The sequence below is a fragment of the Sciurus carolinensis genome, chromosome 4 (assembly GCF_902686445.1).
Source record: "Sciurus carolinensis chromosome 4, mSciCar1.2, whole genome shotgun sequence".
Lineage (NCBI taxonomy): Eukaryota > Metazoa > Chordata > Mammalia > Rodentia > Sciuridae > Sciurus > Sciurus carolinensis.
Genome location: NC_062216.1, coordinates 91,222,011 through 91,244,366, shown reverse-complemented (window position 1 = coordinate 91,244,366; position 22,356 = coordinate 91,222,011). Strand labels below are relative to the sequence as shown.

At 34.9% G+C, this 22,356-nt stretch overlaps 2 protein-coding genes across 11 annotated transcripts in view; one reads left to right on the top strand and one right to left on the bottom strand.

Moving 5' to 3' along the window:
* Positions 1-15,858, top strand: part of Dnai7 (dynein axonemal intermediate chain 7) — an 82,117-nt gene extending 66,259 nt beyond the window's left edge. For 8 of the 9 annotated variants that reach the window (XM_047549027.1, XM_047549026.1, XM_047549032.1 and 5 more), the window contains 6 exons: positions 2,365-2,525; positions 4,784-4,940; positions 9,179-9,393; positions 11,033-11,200; positions 12,652-12,765; positions 13,521-15,858. In XM_047549027.1, the coding sequence (XP_047404983.1) occupies positions 2,365-2,525; positions 4,784-4,940; positions 9,179-9,393; positions 11,033-11,200; positions 12,652-12,765; positions 13,521-13,796 (1,091 nt within the window). In that variant the 3' untranslated portion in view covers positions 13,797-15,858. The remainder of the gene's footprint in view (positions 1-2,364; positions 2,526-4,783; positions 4,941-9,178; positions 9,394-11,032; positions 11,201-12,651; positions 12,766-13,520) is intronic. The other variant, XM_047549033.1, reaches the window with a different exon arrangement.
* Irag2 (inositol 1,4,5-triphosphate receptor associated 2) overlaps positions 6,730-22,356 on the bottom strand; it is a 130,594-nt gene continuing 114,967 nt past the window's right edge. For both annotated transcript variants that reach the window (XM_047549024.1, XM_047549025.1), the window contains 7 exons: positions 20,387-20,534; positions 19,509-19,552; positions 17,565-17,627; positions 17,420-17,469; positions 17,033-17,134; positions 15,297-15,404; positions 6,730-14,498 (listed from right to left, as the gene is read on the bottom strand). In XM_047549024.1, the coding sequence (XP_047404980.1) occupies positions 14,255-14,498; positions 15,297-15,404; positions 17,033-17,134; positions 17,420-17,469; positions 17,565-17,627; positions 19,509-19,552; positions 20,387-20,534 (759 nt within the window). In that variant the 3' untranslated portion in view covers positions 6,730-14,254. The remainder of the gene's footprint in view (positions 14,499-15,296; positions 15,405-17,032; positions 17,135-17,419; positions 17,470-17,564; positions 17,628-19,508; positions 19,553-20,386; positions 20,535-22,356) is intronic.

Here is a 22,356-nt window from a genome sequence, read left to right as displayed (position 1 = left end):
TATTGAGATTTTCTTCTTACAAAAGTAATTCAAGGTTATTGTAAAAGTAAAATTTCAGACATTGTAGAAATATATTTAAAGTGAAAATTTTTCATAATTTCTCCCCTGAGGAAACCAATGTTAATAAATTTATTTACTGTCTCATGCTCTTCCTTAGATTTTTGATAAAATCATGGAATTACATCATACAAATGTTTTAGTTGAAAATTATCTTTTCCACTTAATATTCTGTGATATACATAGAACACAATGCACATTCTAAATAAATAACATCCTCTTAAGTAAGAACATATAAACTCACTTTTTTCTAGTAGCTGTATAATTCCACCCTATAATGGAACATTATTCAAATCCCTATTGATAGCATTAAAGTTATTTCCACTTTTTACTTATATACAATGATGCAATGAACTTTCACAAGCACACATACACATCAGGAATTTCTCTACACTTTTGAGTGACTACAATTTAATCTTGTCCTGGCAAATATCAACTGGATATATAAAGGATAGCAATGACTAATTTGTTATATTTTTTAAAAATTTAGTTATTTTTTTATTACTGGGGATTGAACCCAGAGACATTCTACCACTGAGTCACATCCCCAGCCCTTTTTATTTTTTATGTTTGAGATAGGGTCTTGCTAAGTTGCTTAGGGAGTCACTAAATTGCTGAGACTGGCTTTGAACTTGCAATCCTTCTGCCTCAACCTCCCAAGTCACTGGGATTACACGCATGAACCACTGAATCCAGATAATTTGTCAATCTTTCAGTTTGATATTTATAGTTATCTTTTCCATTGACCTTTATCAGTATGCATCTTCCCTGATAACCTTTAGGGAACCTATTTTCTATATATTTCTAAGCATATTTTTCATGATGAGCCTCTTGTCTACTTTTTCATTTTTTTCTAACACACCTTTGGTTTAGCTGTCAGCTGAGCCTACATACTTTTTCTGTAACCCTTACTGGGTAATTTTCCCACTACAAATATGACACTACAGTCGTTATTGAACTTCTGTCAATAATACCATGGCTTTCTATGTATGATCCCCAAATAATATATATCATAATAGTCTAAATATAACCGCAGTATTCTTTGTTGCTTTCCTTTTAGGTGAATAAATTAATTAAATGAATTTAAAAATTAAGGACAGAATGCATTGAATGAATGCATACAAGGGAAAAAAAGGGAAGTTACTTAATTCAAAATTTCTTTGGTTATTTCCATTAATTTTCAGTGTATGATTTCCACGGATGAAATTCCCTGACATCCTAGTGTGCTTCCTTTTATGGGAAAGAAAAGCTGCAAAAATAAATAACACTAGCAGCCCCTGCATTTTCACTGTGTTTCTAGCACCAGCTCTTTACATGTATCAGCTCATTCTATTAGGTGCTACTATTATATCCATTTTTATAGTTGAAAAAACTCACATGATGTTAATTAGCATATCTTGAATAAGGTCACATAGCTAATAAAGGGTGAAATCTTTAAGTGGTCTGATTTTCCTTTTAAAAGTATTTTGGTGAAGGGTGGGAATAGTCTCTGTGATATGTAACTTCCAATATTGCTTCTGATTATATACTGGAATAATGGAATCATAGAATTTCCCATAGGATTTCTGAAAAACAGGTATTATCCAATCCAGTTTCTTCATTTTTCAAGCCTCCATCCCTATTTATCTATGAGCTTAGCCTATTTTAATTAAAAAAATTTCACTTTTATTTCATACATAGACCAAAATTTACTTTTTTTTTTCCTTTTGGAGTTTTAGCACCATAATTTTTAAATTTAAGAAATTAATTTGGACCCTATTAAAAAGTACCACACTTCATGAAAGGGTTTTATTTTTGTTTAATTTTTCTCCATAGCAGTTTTACATATGATAAATATTTTACTCATTTATCTCTCCCTTAGGAAAGCTATACAAAGATCATGATTTTTTTGCTTATTTGGTTCAGTGCTGTAACCCCAGACAGTACTTCTTAGAACTGAGAAGTAACTCAATAAATACTTGTTCAACGTAAAAACAAAAAAAAAAGTTTTATAATTATATAATTTCATGTTAATTTTTATCTTTATAATATTTTTAATAACACATGCTTATCATATGCATATTCCTAAAATGTTGATATAGAAATATCAATGGAGCCCTTCCCTGTACCTGACCATTACATGTTTGTATTCCCATCTCCATGGTTAGCTCTGTGAATAGTTCTGTGTTAAGCAATTTTTGCAAAGCCTTAGTAGCTATTCACACAAAACCTTCCTTTATCAATATTAGAATTTTTTCATTTCTTTCATAAGAAAATACAAAAATATTGTGACCTATTTAGAAATAGTATCCATCTGTTTACTTCTAGCACAGTTGTTCCTGATAGAGAATACTACTGAAAAGCCAGATATCTATGAAGACAATGAGGTGGATTTATGTCAATTCACAACTCTGGGTGGAGTGTACCACTTGGATATTTTGGAGCTTCCCCCACAGTGTAAACCAGTGAAAGGTTGGATGATTGTACAAGTGAGTAAATTCTTTAATATAAACATAAGTAAAATAGTTGCTTATGCTTTTACTTCATTTCAAATAATCTCAACATCTAATAAACTGTGACATGATTAAGCAGGAATAAAAAATAACTAAAAGACACTAAAGGATTCTAAAACAATATGAATTTTAAAACTAGAATTCACATATGTTGACTTAATTGTAAACCTACATCACTAATGTTTGAAAGTACTGAATTGGCCTTAATAATGATGGATGAGACCAGAGGTTGGCAGACTTCTTCTGCAAAAAGGCCAGGTGGTAAATATATTCAGCTTTGTAGGCCAGACTAGCTTTGTTGAAACCACTCAAAACTGCTCTTTATAGTACTAGAATGACTGTGTGTAAACAAATGCACATGTTTGTGTTCTACTTCAACTTTATTTACAAAAATCAGTGGTGGAATGAATTTCTCAGAGACCACAGTTTGCAGATTCATCTAGATCTGTGGTTCAACAGAAGCATGAGAAACCTCTGACATCATTTGGGAATTTGCTAGAAATGCAAATCCATGAGCATCACCTCAAAATTACTGAATCAGAAACTCCAATGGTGAGGCTCAGCAATCTGCGTTTTAACAAAACACACCCTAACGTTTGAGAACCATTGGTATACAAAGTGTGATCCAGTTGCATTGAACCAGCTGCGAGGAAGTCACAAGGGGATGTCTAAGAAATGCATCATTTTGAATGGGATTCAGATCTATTAAATCTGCATTTTGACAAGATGGGTTTGACAGATGATTCGCATGCACTTAAACATTTGAGAAGCACTGATTCAGGTGATGCTGGTGCTGCCATTCACAGAACATGCATTGAGTGGTAAGAATACTGATGAAGGCAGTTGCTATATTTTCTTTCAAGGAGTTTTACACTCCTGTTTTATAAGTAGTAACACTTTCACTAGTATTGACTTGGTTTCTTCTAACTTCATGGTGGCTACATCCAGCACCTCCTCCCATATATTCCAAGTTATGCTGTCATAGTCCACTCCTACTTTTCTTCCCTTCCTCCTTTTCCTTCTGACTCTTTCTTCTTCTCCCTTATAGCTCAGTATGTACACAGACTACCAGTTACTTCTCACATACAATCCCATCCATTAAAGACTTTGGTGCATTATTTTATTTAGAGAAGTATTCTCAGTGCTTTTGGTTGTTGTTTGGAGCCTTTGTAGACAGTTTTTTCTCCTTACCACCCCCAGTAAAATATTAATATCACAGATATACATATATTTATTTATGTGCTATACATGTACTTGGGCTATGCATATGAGTAGATTATTTTTGGCCCACCCTACCCAACTAATTTTGATATTGCCATTCTTTCCCCTTTCTCCCCACAAATAAGAATTCATTTAAAAGAGCAAGACTTAGAGAGATCATCTGGTATGTAAGTACCTCAAAGGATGTACTCGAATCTTCCTTCCACATTTAAGGAACCACCCAAAAAAAGGGTAGTGAAGGGAGGCCTTCAAAACTCTTTATAATGTTAGATAACTCCTTATCTAATGTTCTTGCATTTTGTCAGGATGTCCCCATCCACCACTTCACTTCATGTTCTGCATTGGAACCCAAAACATCCTCCCTCACACCCATTTTTTTCTTTTGCAACAAAGAGGCCTTCTTCCTTTTTCTCCAAGGTTTTTTTTTCAATAACCTCTTACTGCCTTTAGAATTATGCCCCAACCAATCTTCCTCTGTTCCTTAGATGCTTCTGTGCTACATTCCTATAATACACAAATCTCCCTTATCCTAGAAAAATCTGCTGTGGGCTTTACTTTCACCCTCTCATTTCTATACTTCTTGAAAGGTTATCTATACTTTTTACCTAAATGTCTTTACTGAGGTTTTAGACTGTGTGATTTGGAGTCCCATAGATCTGGTGCCTCCTTGAAGTCATCTTGTAACCTTTGGCAAATGACTTGATTTCTCTAAGTCTTAATTACCTTCTCTGTTAAATACAGGCATTGCAGGATTGCTCTGAGGAACAGAATGATGGAGAAGCTCTAGCACAAGCTGGCCTAGAGGAAGTTCTGTAATTACAGCCAAACTTAGTGATTTCTTTCCCTCAATCATTTCTCTCTCAATTTTGTTGTGACATTTACTAGTCAGGCTATAGACAAATGGAACCAAACTGTAGTGCTTATTAAACCATACATTTTACTCAGTAATAGTTACATCTTCAACTGTTACTAGTCACTTTCTAACTTGGTGGTGTTTTGGTCATTTTTAAAAGATACTCCAAGAAGGATTACAGAAATTCACATATCGTGCAGAAACCATGGAAGACTTTGAAACAGAAAGCACTTTTCCGCCTATAGAGGTCACGCTCAAGGTTCATGAGAAAGTGATCTTTTTCGAGGATCCTATGGTTGTAAGGTGGGATGCTGAAGGTACAACAATGCCTTAGCCAGCTTTTTTTTTTCCGCATTTTTATTGGTGCATTATAATTGTACATATTGATGGGATTTGTTACATAGTCATACATGCACACAATATAACAATATAATTTTGCCAATATCACTCCTCAGCTCCTCCCCTCTCCTCCCACTCCTTGGTCCCTTTCCTCTATTGATCTCCTTTGATTTTTAGGAGATCAACTACAACTCTTTTCCTGTTTCCTCTCTAGCTTCCAGATGCACGAGAAAACATATGACCCCCAACTTTCGGAGTCTTGCTTACTTTACCTAATATGATGGTCTCTGGTTCCATCCATTTTCTGAAAATGACATTTTTCTTTATGGAAGAATAAAACCTAATTGTGCACATACACCACATTTTCTTTATACAGTCATCCGTTGATAAACTGAGGCTGGTTCCATTTTCTGGCTGTTGTGAATTGTGCTATAAACATGGGCATGCATGTATCACTATAGGATGATGACTTTAATTCTTTAGGATAAATTCCAAGGAGTGGTACAGCTGGGTCATGTGGTGGTTCTATGTCTAGTCTTTTGAGGATTCTCAACACTGATTTCCATAGTGGTTGTACTATAATTTACAGTCCCACCAACAGTGTAAATTTGTTCCTTTTTCTCCACATCCCCTCCAGTCTTTGTTCATATCCTTGATGACTGCCATTCTAATATGAGATGAAATCTCAGTGTAGTTTTGATTTGCATTTCCCTAATTGCTAATGATGAACATTGTTTCATATATTTGCTAGCCATTTGTATTTCTTCTTTTGAGAAGTATCTAATTCTCTTGCCTATTTATTGAGTTATTTGATTTTTTTTGGTGTAAAGTGTTGTGAACTCTTTATATATTGAAGATATTACTCCTCTGGAAGAATAGTAGCTAGTAAAGATGTTCTCCCATTCTGTGGGTTCTCTCTTCACATTTTTAATTGTTTCCTTTGCTTTGCAGAAGGTTTTTAATTTGATGCTGTCCCATTTACTAACTTTTGGTATTATTTCCTTAACTTTAAGGGTTCTATTGAGAAAGTTGTTGCCTGTACCCAAAAACTGGAGTGTTAACCCTACATTTTATTTTGGAGTTGCAGGTTTCTAATTCCTGTGTGTTTTATCTATTTTGAATTGATTTTTGTGCAGGGTGAAAGATAAAGGTCTAGTTTCATTATTCTACATATGGATAACCAGCTGTCCCAGCATCATTTGTTAACAAGGCTGTCTTTTCTCCCATGTATGTTTTTGGCACCTTTGTCAAGGGTCAGACAACAGTATCTGTGTGAGTTTGTGTCTGTCTTCTATTTTGTACCATTGGTCTGTGTTTCTGTTTTTATACCAGTACCATGCAGTTTTTGTTACTGTAGCTCTGTAGTATAATTTGAAATTTGTTATTGTGGCATCTCCAGCATTGATTTTTGGCTTAAAGTTGCTTTGCTTAGTCAGCTTTTGTTATCATGTAATAAAAAGAGATAATACTAATCCTCCAATTGAACAGAAAACGGTCTATAAGCTGCTTTTCTCTTCTCATATATTTCCATATCAGGTATAGGGTCTTTGTTGTTTGCTTTTGATACAAATGAATAGAGTTGGAATTTTAAAGTTTAGTGAATCTTGTTACTTTTAGTTCCTAAATTGTTAATTTGTCATAATCTATGAATAATTACTTTATGGTTATATCATTGTTTAAAAAAAGAAATGAATGAAAATATCTCAAAGACTTCATAAAACAACTTTCACTGTCTTATAAACAATTCAGATTGGGGTGATTAATCGTTTATTTTAATGTTCATCATGTATAAATTGCAAATAAGTATTGGGGATGGAGAATAGGCAAATAGGAAACCTGAGACAGGAAAACTAGTCACTGTATGCCATTTTACAATTTTTGATTCTTGAAACATGGGAAATTGTTGCTTTCTCACACTATTAAAATACATAGTAATAAAATCAGATGCGCAAACAAAAATATAAGCTAATGATTAGATAATTACTACCAAAAACTTCTTTTGTGGTAAGATGGCTGAATTTTGAGAGGGTCCCCTCTTGTGAATTTGTGGATGCAGTTTAGAGAACCTAGATAAAAACTGTGAAGCTTTATTTTTAGGGTTGTTTTTCATCCGTTCATTTTGAAAGGATTTACCTACTCGGGAACAGATAAGATCATTAAGGCACAGAGCCCTATTCCACTTTAGTTACAGGGGCAGAGAAATTAGGAACTCATACCAAAAGGAGTAAATATTAATATTTTGTGATTTAAGCTTTTCTTATGAATGCTCCAATGAACCCATTTTCACTTGTGTAGACAAAGCCACATACATTTATGTTCTAGAAGTTGTTTATTACATGAAAAGTGCATTTTTAACAAACTACAAAATACATCAAAATGAACAATTATGTAATTTCTTCTTTCTTGTTGCTTTAGAGGTGTCACATTCATAGAAATGTTCCTAAATATCATGTTTAAATTATACACACTGAATTAAATTGGACAAGCTATCTTACACAATTCATGGAAATATGAATTATGTCAACTTTATGTAACTACACTAATTGGCAATAACTTACAACCCCAGAAAATTTTAAACTATGGGGAAGCTTTCTGTGCTTGGAAGTTTGGAGATTTATAGGCAATAATTTTTTTACCTTTACAAATTATTTTTGCTAGTGTAGCAAAAAGTATTTGTCAGTGTAATTGTATTTGTTAAAATGATTTTAAGAGCAAAAACTAGTCAATGGAAGCTTCCTTGTGAGAAGAGGAAAGAGAATGGAGTGGAAATGGAGAACATCTGGGTAGAGAATTCTTCATTCATCCATCCTATAAATATGCTAAACCATAAATATATGGAGACAAATGAGTGTATTTTCTTCCTCTGGGAGTTTTCAGAGTTGTAGGAAGGGCACTCTGGGAGAACACTGCCACACTACATGGTAAGGTGATGGAACAAAGTACTGTAGAACACGACAGTGACCTTCTCATAGAATGGCTATGGAACAGGGCTTTAGAAGCAAAAAAAAATGTGTGCATGGAAGTCTCTGTGGAAGCATCATTTCTCACTCCTCTTGGGTGTATACCTAAGAGTGGAATTGCTGGGTTTAGGGGTAAATTTACATGTAGCTTTTTAACAAACTTCCAAAGTGTACTTCAAAGTGCTGTGCCATTTTACCTGCCTACTAGCAGTGTATGGTTTCATTTCTCCATGTCCTGGCCAACATTTATTATTTGTCTTCTTTCTAGTGGGCAGGAAGTAGTACCTCATTGCAGTTTTAATTTGTATTTCCCTAATGACTAATCATGTTAAACATGCTTATTAGTCTTTCATACATCTTCTTTGGCAAAATGTTTATTTAAATCATTTTCCCACCTTAAACTGGGTTTTACTGAGTTGTAAGAGACACAAAAGACCACATATTGTATGACTACATTTATATGAAAAATACAAAAAGAGCAAATCTTTAGAGACTTATAGTATATTAATGGCTGCCTGGGACAGGAAGGTGGGAAAGAATTGTAAATAGACATAGGGATCTTGGCGAGGCACAGTGGCACATGCCTGTAATCCCAGTACTTGGGAGACTGAGGCAGGAGAATTGCAAGCTCAAAGCCAGCCTCAGCACTTTAGCAAGGCCCTAAACAACTCAGTGAGACCTTGTCTCTAAATAAAATATAAAAAAAGACTGCAGATGTTGCTCAGTGGTTAAGTGCCCTTGGGTTCAATCCCCAGTTCCAGGAAAACAACAACAACAAAAACACCCACACACCAAAAAACAGACACAGGGATCTTAATGTGGGGGAGATAAAACTGTTCTATAAGTGGATTCTGTAATGGTAATACAACTGGTTAAATTTAATGACGATTTATTTACTAAAAACAGGTGAATTTTAAAGTTCTTTTAAAACAAAGGTGAAGAGAGTTTCTCTAAAAGGTTGAGGAGGAGTATTCTAGAAGGAAAGAACTACATGTGCAAAGGTGCAGAAGTCAACGTCAGGAGGGCTGAAAACAGGTGTGCAAAGTAGCAAGGGACGAAGCCAGTGTCAAAGCTCCACTCTGGAAGAGTTTGGACTTGATCCTAGAGGCACAAAAACTCCCAGAAAAGTTGGCTTAGTTTTGAACTTCTGTTCTTAATATAAAGATCAATTTATACACACTGGGATTATTTAGATGGTTTCATTCATCTTATTATAGAAAAAAATGAAACTATCACTTTCTTCATTTACTATAAAGGTAAACATTGGAGAACTGATGGCATCAGTAATGTATTTTATGATGCAGAAGACAGACTTATATCATTCAGCCTGGAAACTTTTGGCCCTGTTACCTTGATTCAGGACACTCATATTAACATGCCATTCCACTCATGGGAATTAAGACCACTTGAAATTAACAATGTACTTTTGACTGTGACTACAATATTTACTGAGATTCAGATACAAATTAAGGTGAGTTACTGTTACAGCAAGTCTGTGCATACAGGTGTGTCACTGATTTGTATATTGTCTTTTGTAATTACATCCAGACTGTTCTGAGTCATCATTTCTAAAGGAGATATTAATTGAATAACTAGGCAATGACATGTAAGTAGTAAGGTTCAAACAAATCTGCACCCTAAAGTTACTAGGATTAGATAAATGAGTGGACAGACAAGCCTGGTTGTGGTATGAATCTGAGTTTTTGATCCACCCTACAGAGGTTCCCTGATCATTACCATTCAACCATATGTAATCCCTTTTGAGGTAGGTCTCCCTCTGAATGACTTCTTGCTCATCAGTCAGAAATTACACAGCCTGAAATTTTTAAAGACAAGTGGATTAGTGGCTGCAAGGGACTGAGAATGGAAATTAACTAAAAATGGGTGTAAGGGATTTTATTGGGTGGGATAAAAATGTTCTAAAACTGATTTATGGTGTAGTTTTACTACTAAAAACCCATTGGGTTGTATATGTGAAATAAGTGAATTTTATGATATATAAAATATACCTCAATGAAGTTTTTTTTTTTTTCAAGATTCTTTAAACCTCCTTATGACAGTTGCAGGAAAATCAAAATATTACCAAGCTTTACTTTTAAAACAAGATGGAATGAGCGAATGCTCAGGATTGTCAATGCTATAATGGCCCTTAAAACATTTGTGATCCACCATCACATTTTACAGAGAGAAACTTGAGGCCCAAAGTGGTCAGGAGGTTAAGTGACCTTCCTAAGATTGCATGAGAGGGTTATAATGGGGGCCTCCCTTCAGGGCTTCTGAGCCCTTATGTGCTTCTGTGCTTATGCCATCCCCGCAGCACTGTAGACTCCTGAACAGACTCTTACTCTAGACCGATGGAAAGTTATGAACACCTTCAGTGTCCATTATGCACATGAATACTGAAATGCCAAGTGTTATAGAGTGCGTTTTCAGGTCAGACTTGAAAGGTACATCTGTACTCTCTAACATACTCGCTATTCTATTGAGCTCCTGAAATGTGACTAGTCCAAATTAATATGTGCTATAATTATAAAATACATATCATATTTTGAATACTTAGTATAAAAATGCAAATTGTCTCAATTTTATACTGATTACATATTTGAAATATTTTAGACATATTGGGTTAAATAGGATATATTAACCTTTAGGAAAAAAACTGCTGAGAGATGTGGACTCTGTACATCTTCAAATTGCCAGTTTGCCAAACTTTAAAACTGGATAATTTGTATCATTAAGTTTTATGTTAAAGAATTAAGAATAATCTCTAAAAGTATAATTATGTTTTAATAGCTATTTTAATTCAACATGAACATACTCCATATTTTCAGATTATAACATAAAATAGGAGAGGATTTGAAGATCTTTAGTCCAATCAATTATTCAAATGAAGCCTATAGAGAGTAAATTGATTAAGGTAACATGGGGACTTTGTGACACCATATCAGATCAGAAAAAAGACCTAACACATATCTGCCCTGCACTCTTTTTAATATAGTGATGGGACCATTTAAAAACTACAGAAATAACCTAAAGACTGGACCTGGAATGATACTGAAGTAATTTCTTTCACTTTTTAATCAAAGTTTGTTTTCTTATTTTTAACTCAGGAAAACCTCTGCATGTTAGCATCAATCAAACTAAAAGGCAAAGAACCCATCTCTATTTTGGAAGGAAAATGGATGAGTCCTATATCTTTCATTATTGCTCTGAAAGAAGCTGGACTGAATATCTTCCCTGCTGGATACTCTCATTTTTATGTTGTTATAAACAATAAGGTATGAAGGAATCTTTCCAAATTTAATGTAGTGGACATTTAGAATGTTGGCAAATACATAGTTTCATTTAAGTCCTAAGGTCCACTGTGAATTTTATAGATTCACTTATACAGGATTAAAGTTAGGAAGAGTAAGTGAAAAGATGAGACATCCAGAGTCTTCTTATGTATGTAATAATCTCCCTCAAGAATTATACCTGTAGCATGATCTCCATATTGGCAAGTGGAGCACATCCATGGCTGATCAGTCTAGGGCAAAAGTTACGCAGGTTTCTTCTCATTTTGCATATTTTCTTTCCTTTTCCATGATGAATATATTAAGATTTAAGAGAGTAACTCTGCCCTTTCTCAAACACAGTAAGTGGGGCAAAATTAAAACATAAAAAGACCATCAATAAACCAAGCCACTTCCCTTGGTTTCCTGACAGAGCCTCCATGTCTGTGTGCTCCTTGTTACCCATAGGGATTTAAGTAAGATCCCTCCACATTAACCTGGGGAGCCATAGGAGAGCAGCTGTTTAATAACTTTGATTCTTCTAGCACCTAGCGTATTCCTAGAACGAGATGCTTAGTAAACAGTTGTGATATATGAAGACACAAGTGCTCCTTACAAATGTCTTTGTAGGTAGAAGAGTTACATGCTCCAGAATGTGTTGATGAATACTCCAGAAAATAACAAACAATATAGGTAGACATTCATATAACATTTGGCAATAATCATACAGCAAAAGGTATCTACCTAAATGCATAGGAAAAAAATGTTAACTCAAATTACCTGTAGCAACTACTAGGACAAATGTAGTATCCTGTTTATTTTCAGAATATTCAATATTTTTTTTTCTGAACACTTACATGGCAGGGCATTGCTTTAAATATTAGGATAAATGAGTGAGAAAACAAAGGCCTCTGCCTTTGTGAAGCTTATATTCTTTAGAGGGAAAGAAAAATGAGATGGTCTTGTAAAAGTTAAAAAGGTGAAAAGTAGTATGCAAAAAGGAAAAGATCAGGAATAGTGGGGTTGGGCAGTGTGGAGTATCGAGGAGTGTGCTGGGGAGGAAGACTCAGAGGTAAGACGTGAGTAAAGCTTGAAGGTGAGGAATTTAGTCAAAAGTAGATCTGAGGAAGCAACTTCCAGGCAGACAGAACAACTGGAACAAGAACCCTGAAATAGACAGGACTGGACCAAGAGCAAAGAGCCTGGAACTGAGAGAGCAAAGGAAGAGGAGGAGATAAGGCCGAAGAGCTGATGGGGTATATGTGGTGGTGGAGGCAGATCACAGAGGGCCTGTGTAGACATTAACAACTTTGGATTCTACTCAGAAAAAGGGAAGAAAGCCATTGTTAAATTTTCAGAGAGAAGTCATATAAACTGACTTAAAATTTTAAATGGATCCTTGTGTTAAGGATGGAAGGGAGACTTGTTGGGAGGCTCAGTTCTGTTTATATTTACAGACTACATCGGTAGAAATGAAAGCTTATCGACAAATGGCCCTGCTAAGTTCTGCTTTTGCATTTGGTTGGAGCAAGTGGAATATAGTATGTCATTATACAAAAGTCATATTTAAGGTATAGTATGCAAAAGCCCATAAAACTTTGTTTTCCAAAAGAAGGTAAAGTATTCAAGATCTAAGTGACTGTAGACCATGACTTCTCCTCTTACAAAGGTTAAAAAAATTAGCCTTCAAAAAATTTTTTTGCTAGTCAAAAATATAAGACCTACCTATGTAAAGATAATGCCTTTGTGGTCCACTATGGCATCAAATGCTCAGGATTTCATATACCTCTTCACACTGACTCAAAAACAAATGGAAACCTTTAACATATATGTGATTCACAGACTCCTGAGTGGATTAGCCCTCTGATTTAACTTTCTGACAGACATGTTTACTGTTGTCTGACAGACATGATATCAAATCCTAAAAATTAAAGTGCTGGGAATCAAATCCAGGGCCTCATGCACACTATGCAAGTGCTCTACCACTGAGCTATGTTCCCAGTTCCTGACTGATGAATATTTTAGCACAAACTTTTCTTCTTATTTCTCTTACTGGAATATAAGCTCCTTGAAGGCATGGTTTTGTTGTTCCAGTTATTAATATATGTGAGTTATCTCCCTCCTGCATTTCACTGTTACATCCCCATCACCTACAACAATACCTGTCACATGATAGGCACTGAATATTTTTGCATGAATTAATACATGAATAAGCTCTATAAATATCAAGATATAGTTTCATAGTTTAAAAATAATTCAAAAAGTACTCAAACAAAAACCCTTAATAAAAGAGGAACTGCTAACAGATTTTACTAATTTTCTTTAGGTGAGGGAACAACCAAGTGAAGAGCTTACTGAGAATCCTAACTGGGTCCTTCTAATGTTTAGTGGTGACAGAGCACAAAGACTCAAGATGAATGAAGAGAGTGAGTCATTCTCGGAAGCACTTCAAGAAGGAACTGAGTTTCATTCCACTCTGTATCACATGATGAAGGATATTGCTTCCAGGGAAGCAATGGAGAAAATCAATAGTTCCAACTGCCAATTTATTGACTCTGTTTGTTATATGCTACTCTCTACTAGATTGCTCAGCTATTCTTAAATCTCTACTTGTAAACTATTCAGTGTGAAGAATCAAGCATGTTGTGAGGAAAATCAGGTATATTTCAAAGTGTAATAAGTGAATAATTTAAAAACAGGCTATTAAAATTATTGAATAGTATTTTATATTCAAATTTTATTTTAAACAAAGTGGGTTTTTTTCTTTGGGCTATTGAGAATTTCAGCTTTCACTGTATGAAGATTTCAATGGATCTTTATTTAGATAAATTTTAGCAAAACAATATATATTTCTTTCTCAAAGAACTCATTAAAATATAGGCAAATTCTCCTCTCTATAGTTTAGTTGGGAAGGTGATTGCAAAAAGTGAGAATGTAAAATATTTTACAGTTATTCTGAGAACCTCTGGTTTTGTGCTATACTTTCCCAGCTAAAAGTTACTAATTTATCAAGTTCAGATACTGAAACATTAAAAATCAAGATATCAGGATGCACTACAGTCACACTGGTGGTGGCCCATTGTGGCAGAGGCTGGTAAATGGCCACAAAATATGTTCGAGAGAGAGCCAGGAGTCCCCTTCTTGTGTGGGGGCAGCATCCACAGACTTTTGGAAAAACTGGCCTGTAAGGAAGCTCATCAGAGCTGCAAACAGTACAATGAACACCACAGAAAGCCAGAAGGCCTTGTTAACATTCCTGATGGAAGTCTTGAGATTTGTTGCCCAGGAAGCTATTGTGTCATAACTATGAGGAAAACACAAACAGAAGTGGGTAAGCACAATTATTTGTTATTAGAAATACTCCTTCTGCTAACAGCACCAATCAAGCCATTGATCTGACCTACACACAACCAATACTGCCTTATGATGCATCCTCCTGATTTGAGGCACCATGGCCCCACATTGCCCCTTAGAATTACATGTGTTCTGCTGAGAACCTGGAAATTATGTGGTTTAGGCATCAACTCCTAAAAAGTACATACACAGATTCATCTTATTCTTTCAATCAGGTAAAGCAACTTTTATTCCTACAGTGGAACCAAAATAATATTTACTTGGTAGAACAGGTTGTATGTGTATGTTCTTATGTATGTGTATATATACATGTCATTTCTCACTACAAACATTTTTTAGAAATACCAGAAACCAAAACTTACTTGAAAGTAGGTTTTGTACTAAGCATCTTAGAGATGCCAGTTCATTTAACCAGGACAACACAATGATATAGGTACTGCTGTCATCTCTATTTCCTAAACAAAGACACTGATGCTTACAAATGGATGTACTTGCCCAGGTCACACAGCTAGTAAGAGAGCTGGAATTTGAGTCTAGGCTATTTGGTTTCAGAGTTAGTTCCTAACACTGTCAACTCTTCTGCCTCTTGTAAACTATGTTCAAGGATAACTACTGTAGTAGATTAAAGTTTGTTACTCATCTTAAATTTAACAATTTGGCATGTGTTTTAGTAAAGTAATTTGATTAGTACTGTTAACCCTGCCTTTCCCTTTCCACTCAAGTATAATTTAGCAAGCAGACAACTTACAAGGAAGAGACATCCCACTTTGATGGATTATTTTTCTTTTCAGAAAGGCTTGTCTTCCTTGTCCTTTCTACTATTTCTTCTTCAGGAGGTTCTGAGTCATCTTTAGTTCTGTAAATAAGTATTGTTTTTAAATATTGAAACTAATGATGATATGTTATAATTTATAAGATATTGCTAAGCTTGCTGTATAAATCAAGGGGTGCATGAATATTTGTTTTGCTTTATGAAGATTTGATATCTAAAAATTAAATTCCTATAAATTTGGTTAAATTCCTATAACTTCTTCTATACAGAAAACTAGTAAATGCTTATGCAGAAAACTGAGATATTAACCAAAGACACACAAAAGGAATAAACAAAAACATAATCAACCAATGTTATTACTGTAATTTCTTTCTCTACATATATATCTTTAGATATACATATCTTTATATATATGCATATATGTATATTTATCTTTAACCATACTTTATAAAGGGGATAAATGTATCTACATTTAATTCTTTTCATTTGAAATATGGTAAAAAATTTTCTCATTACTTGGAATAAAATCAAAGTGTCATTTCTTCTCTTTCTCTGAAACTTTTAAAAGGTTTATGAAAATATTCTCCATGCTAAGCTAGTTAAACTTGTATTCAGTGGACTGGGAAATAGCATTTGACTTGACTGTATTTTAAATCATTATCTAAAGAGGGGTTCCTGCACCTGAACGAAACCTAATTGTTTCATCATCATAATGTTCACTGATGATTCCTAGTTGGATTTGAATTTTTAAATCCTAAATGTGTTATGCCCTCACAATTGCCAAAGGAAACTGTGTATTAATATTTTTAAAAATTTTTTTCCAGTCACACATCTGCAGGAAACATAAAGGAAACAAGGCCCCAAAGGCAAAATCAATTGTAAGTTTCTCAAGGAGCCAGTCTTTTGTTTACAAAGACTCCTTAGTTTTTAACCTTTTAAAGGAACCTCTTCCCCCCAACCCCTTTGGCAACAGGCTCCTGGGATTTAGAAAAATAGAAAGACTCTCACTCTGAGGGTAGGCACAATGTCAGATTGTTTTTACATCACTTAGGATTGAGCATATTATCTATCACATTGGGAGGTACTTCAAAATGACCATGAAAGCATTTCATTAAGATCTCTCAACTAACAGATGAGAAAACTGAGTCCAAGTTTAGTCTTAATCTCTCAAGGACAGAGGTAGCATTTCTTCACTTTCCTCCTTCTTGCCCTCTACCTTTCACTGTAGAAGTAAACAATATATTGTTTACTAGATATAGAGACAATGGTGTAGTTTTATTTCTCCTCCTCTTCATTTATGTAAATGAATGAGGCACATATATTCCTATCTTTCATACATATACAAATATATATCCTATATATTTCATGTTTTAATATTGTAATTAGTGCATTGTAATTACACAGGATAGTGGGATTCATGTTATGTATTGACCTTTATTGACCCTGAGGACAGACACCTGAACAGGAAAAAAATTATCTTTGCAAATTGGGTAAATTTTAAGGACTTTTCTAACTTAGACCCACAAAGCTTGCCAATGTGAGAGCTAAAAGGGTAAATATACTCACAAATAACTTTCGTAGAATGCTTTAGGGTTGATAAAATCTTCCACAAGGAGCTATCTTTTTGATGCAGCATTAATCTCATCTCCATGGAACTATAGTAGTCCCCATTGTTATGCCTCAGCTCATGTCATGTTAATAAATATACTTACTTCAGTTCACATTTTTCATCTTCAGCATCTGCCCAGGAATAGGTGCTAATAAATCGATGTAATGAGGGACGGTGTTCACTCTGCTTTGACCCCAAAATACGCCTAAACAAAGAAGAGAACAACTGCATATCAATAAATGTATGTGTAGCCATTGTAACTTATTTCTTACTGTTTAAGTCAAAACAAAAATTACATTTTTAAAAAATTTTTCCCTTGGCACATTCACTTAACTCTCATTTCCTATTGAAAATCTTCATATTCCAGTTTTTACATTTGTTTATGGTCTGAACAAATAAGAAGTTACACTATTTTTTCAAATGCTCATTTACGTTAGCCCATTGTAAAATGATAAGGTTCCAAAAGTGCAACCACAAAAATCACACTTACCAGCTGCTGGACCTCCTACTGAATCTGTCATTATTTTCCATCCCAGCAACCTTTAGAAGTTTAGATGTTAAAAAAATGATATGTATATAGTGAAGTTCATATTTTCTCACATAAAATTAATGTACTTTTGATTAAAAATACTTACCATTGCTGCATTTCCAATATTTCTGGGTAAAGAAGCAATGGTCACTCTTCGGAGAGAAGATGGCTACCCAAAGGGGATAAATGTACATTTAGAAAATTCTCAATATTTTATTCCCTACATGTAGCACACATATACATGTACATCCATGCACTTGACTACCACCGAGTTGAACAGGAGACATATTCTAAAAGATTTTTTATAGACAAACTGCATTTCAGAAATATTTTACCAATTTATATTCTACTTTCTACAATACTATTATAATTCTTGCCAATAAAGCAAGTGATATAAAGTTTCTTAGGTTTTCATTTATTTGGCTTCTACTAACATGGAATGTTGTTTTCCTTTGTTGGAGGTATATATCTGTTCTGAGAATGGACTGCTCAGGCTGCTGACCTTTGCTCATGTTTTATTTTTACAAAAGAGAATTTTTTCATTGTTAATCTAGCCGAATGCATTCTTCTTCTTTGCTATCTTTGTTTTATGCTTAAAAGTATTTTCCTAATTCAAGAGGAGATAACTAGGCACCTTGTAGGCTGTATTACAGCTTTTTTTTTTATTTCATTTTTTCTACTTAGGATTTCACGATTTTTTAATTAAACTGTTACATAAAGATTGTACATACACACAGAGGAATGTAATGTTTTGATGCCTACATACATTGGGAAATTTTTAAATCAGGTTAAACTGTCTCCTTAAACATCATTCCTTGATGGCGAAAACATTCAAAATCCTTTAATTTTTTGAAACGTATAGTACATTCCTGTTAGCTATAGTCCCCCTACTGTGCAACAGCACACCAGAACTTCTTGTGCTTATCTTATGATAGCTTAGTGCCCATTGATCAATGCCCCTACCCATTCTCCCCAGCTTCCAGTAACCACCATTCCAGTCTCAACTTCTGTGAGATCACAGTGTTTGGATTCCAGATGACTAAGTTGTCATGATCCTTTACAGAATAGATGTTTACATATCTGCCTTGAGTCTTGAGCTGGAAATAACATTTAGTATTATGTGGTTTTAATTAAGTGCAACTTAAAGATGTAAAAATATTTTAAATGTAGTAAATTAAGAAGTTTTATGTGAGTTCTCAAACTGTCATCCCTAATTGAATTACACTGGTTAGTTGAGCACCCCAAGAATATCAAATTGCAGTTTGAGAAACCTGGTTTTTAATCACAGTTCTATCTCTATTTAATCATACCAATCACTTTCTATGCTTCTCTGGAAAAGATTTAGATGGAACAATTTTAAAGTCACTTGCTCAAATTCTTAAAAATTTTGTAAATCTGTGAATCCTGATTTTGAAGCTGTGGTAAAAGTCATTGACTGATCTTAAATTTCCCATTCTCCTCTCCTTATTTAATTACAAGACTGGTTTTTTAGCAAGGCATAGAGCTTCCAGAAGAAAAACAATACTTTCTCATCTCATTTTTCACTGTGGATAGGAAGGGAAATGCTATGGTGGACTTCAAGAAGGGTCTTTACAAGGAGGGGAAACACTTGTCTGTCTTTCTTTTCCTTGTAATGACTTGACATAATGGTGAGACTGTGGTGCCTACATCTGAAGTAGCAATCTTAGACCATGAGGATGATGCCAAGGGCTGTGGGTAACAAAGCAGCAAGAAAGGAGACTTGTAAGGATTTGGTCAACTGACCCTACTACTGTCACATTGCCTATTTCCAAATTTGATTCATGTGATAGAAAATATTGCTAAACTGGCTTTTCTCATATTGCCAGGCAAATTTGATTGATATACAAATACAGCAGGTAGTATAAAAGCATACCTTAAACTATCTAAATAAGGTCACACATGTATACATGCATATGAATTACAACCACTGTTTTGTGGTTTACATTTAAAGGCATGTAACTTCAAAGAATATTTTAAAGTCATCTTGTTATAAGATATTCATTAAATGATTAAGTGAATCAATGATTACCTTAGAGTTCAGAGAAGCTGAACGTTTTTTAATCTGGCAGTCATCTACAAGGAAAAACATTTGCACATTTTAGAAATCCCACGAGCAATTAATGCTAAAACAATTGTCTACATTTTTTACAAAGTAAAACAAAGGCCAGAAAATATTTAGACTCTAGAGCAACATAAATACTATTTATCCTTTATTTGGTGATTCATAACAATTACCATCTTCACCAATGGAAAACAGTCTTCCATGTCACTGCAGATGTCTATAATGCCTATAAGCACAGGGCAGTGACAAAAGGAATCCATAAGTGCAAATTAGAAGACTATCAAATATGATTACTTTTCCAGAAGAGGGAACATTATTAAAATAAGAATTCTGCTTAGAAATGTTCACACTCTTTAATAAAAAATCATTGAAAGATTTATAAAAACTATATGTTAAAATATTTTCCACAGCCTCATCTGTCTATTTTCCAGTCCATCAGTTGGCTTTCTGTGCAGGGTCATTCTTTCTCTGAGGAATCCAAAACCATTGTTGATGAGTATGGGTCATTTAAGCTCTAGTATCTTTACTTGATATGTGGAGAAAGAGCCAATTGTTACAAATCCTGAATAGACAACTACTGTCAGTAAGATAACTTAAATATACTCTCTCATCTGAGCAATCTAAATTGATTTAGTAAATTTTTGATGAATTTTTGATGAAGGCTCAATGAATCTTTTGGGCCTTCCAATCTGTTTTCTAACATTTTTGTTTAATAGGAGTAAGTTATTTTTCTAATATAATCTTACCTCTGAGTCTTATTCTAAAGACACACAGTACAGTAAGAGGATGAAAGAGGAGAATGTTAGAAAAATGTAACTAATACTATGATCTTCAAGTTTTATTACCTTCATCTTCAAGAGTGTTAAAAGACCTTTCATTCTGCAAGAGAACCTGTTTCAGCTCTTCTAATTCAGCATGCTCTTTAGCATACATTCTCTTCAAGTTTTCTACATGCTGAATCATCACTTCGACTGCCTTACTAACCCGGCTTTCCTAGTAGGAAAAGAGAAAATTTACATTGAAAATACTTTTCTCAACACTCAGTTAAAAGATGGGGATTAAAAACACATTTACCTTCACTCTATCTGTAAATCCAACTAAAATTTCAAATGTATTTTTTAAGAAGAGATGAGTCTTCAAAGGCAAACAGAAGAGGCTATAATAGCAAGATTATAAAAGCAGGAGAGTAAAAGGATTCATGATAAATGACTAAAAGTTGAGAAAGTTAGACCCTAAAACAGGCTGTAAGAAAGGCCTAGAACCAACTGCAGAAAGTCTCAAAGGCTTAAAACTGGTGCTTCTAGAAGTAGGTCTGTGAAAAAATGATAGAGCCACAGATTGAATCCCCTCTGGCCAGCAGAGCACCTTCCCCATAACCACTGTGGTGAAAGGAAATCAGGTTAAATATCTAAAGAGAGGAAAACAGAGGTTCTGTGGATTAGGAAATTACAGATTGTGAAGAGGGTATCATACTGAAAACAGATGTACACAAAAGTCTGGGTACATATTGAGTTCTGAGATCTCTCTCAGCCTTATTCCTCTTTCCAGCTCCTAACACTGGCACCCAGTTTCTACCCTCAGGCAAGCAGCTAGAAGACTTTTCACTGGGGAATCCAACTTTCCAAGATGAAAGTTCTTAGGTAAAGACATTGGGGTACCCCAATGAAGCATTCTAGTTTGTGTGAAACTCAATGTCATCAAGAATTTTTACCTACTCAACACAGCTCCACAGTGGAGCACCAGATGTGGGTGGAGCTCATCCAGCAGGCATCAAGGAAATCAAAACACACAACAGAGTACCCTGGGAGAATTGGATTGCAAGAAAATTGGACTGCAAGCATCAAGGAAACCATCAATATCTTCAAAGAGTGAATAATTATCCACAGAATAAGAACAAGATATTTAAAAGAGACATTAGTGTTCCTGGAAATAAAGTATGTCAAAAAAGAGTTTCTAGGTAAGGTTGAAGAAATCTCCCTGAATCTAGAGCAAAAAGACTAAGAGGTAGTTTCAAGAGGATCAGTTCAGGGGATGCCATCAACCAAAGAACAGGGAAGAATTCAAGAAAGTATAGGAGGAAACTTCAACAATGTAGAAAAAATCAAAATTTTCTGAGGGAGGTTTCAAGATGGCGGTATAAGGAAGTTACTTTCCTGGCTGCTCTGTGGCATGAATTCAAGAAAACAGTTAGGCAATTTCTCAGCAAGGTGGATGAGGGAAAAAAAAAAAAAACACAGGAGGCGACTTTATTGGAATTAATACGGACATTCAAAGTGGATCAGGGACTCAGGAGGTTGGCTATAATAAAATAAGGAAGAAATCTCAGCACCACAGCCACTGTCACAGCCAGAAGCACCAACCACACTGGTCCCTCCATGAGCAAAGCAGAGGGAAAAGGGAATTTAAGAAACCCACATTTTTAGGAGTCCTGTGGTGTGTCTGGGTGCAGAGAGTTTAGAGATCAAAGACAACACCTGACTTAACTGAAAGGTGTGCTGGACAATATCCTATTGCAGAAAACAAACCCCAACTCTCCAAGCTGCATGTGGAGGAGAGAGGAAGGAAATATTTTACAGCCACAGCATGGGAACTGGCATTGGGGGGAGGTAATTCCTGGCAAACCCGAGTTTAGCCTGAAATACAGGGCTGGCAAACCCACATTGTATGACAGCATGCGTCTACAAGGAGAAAAATATGGAAAGGCTTACACAGGGGAATATTGGTTCTGGAAACTCACCTTGGCTCTCCCATTCCCCCTCTAACCCTGCTGCTTGCAGGACTGACTGGGAAAGACATGCATAGCCAAGAATTCAAA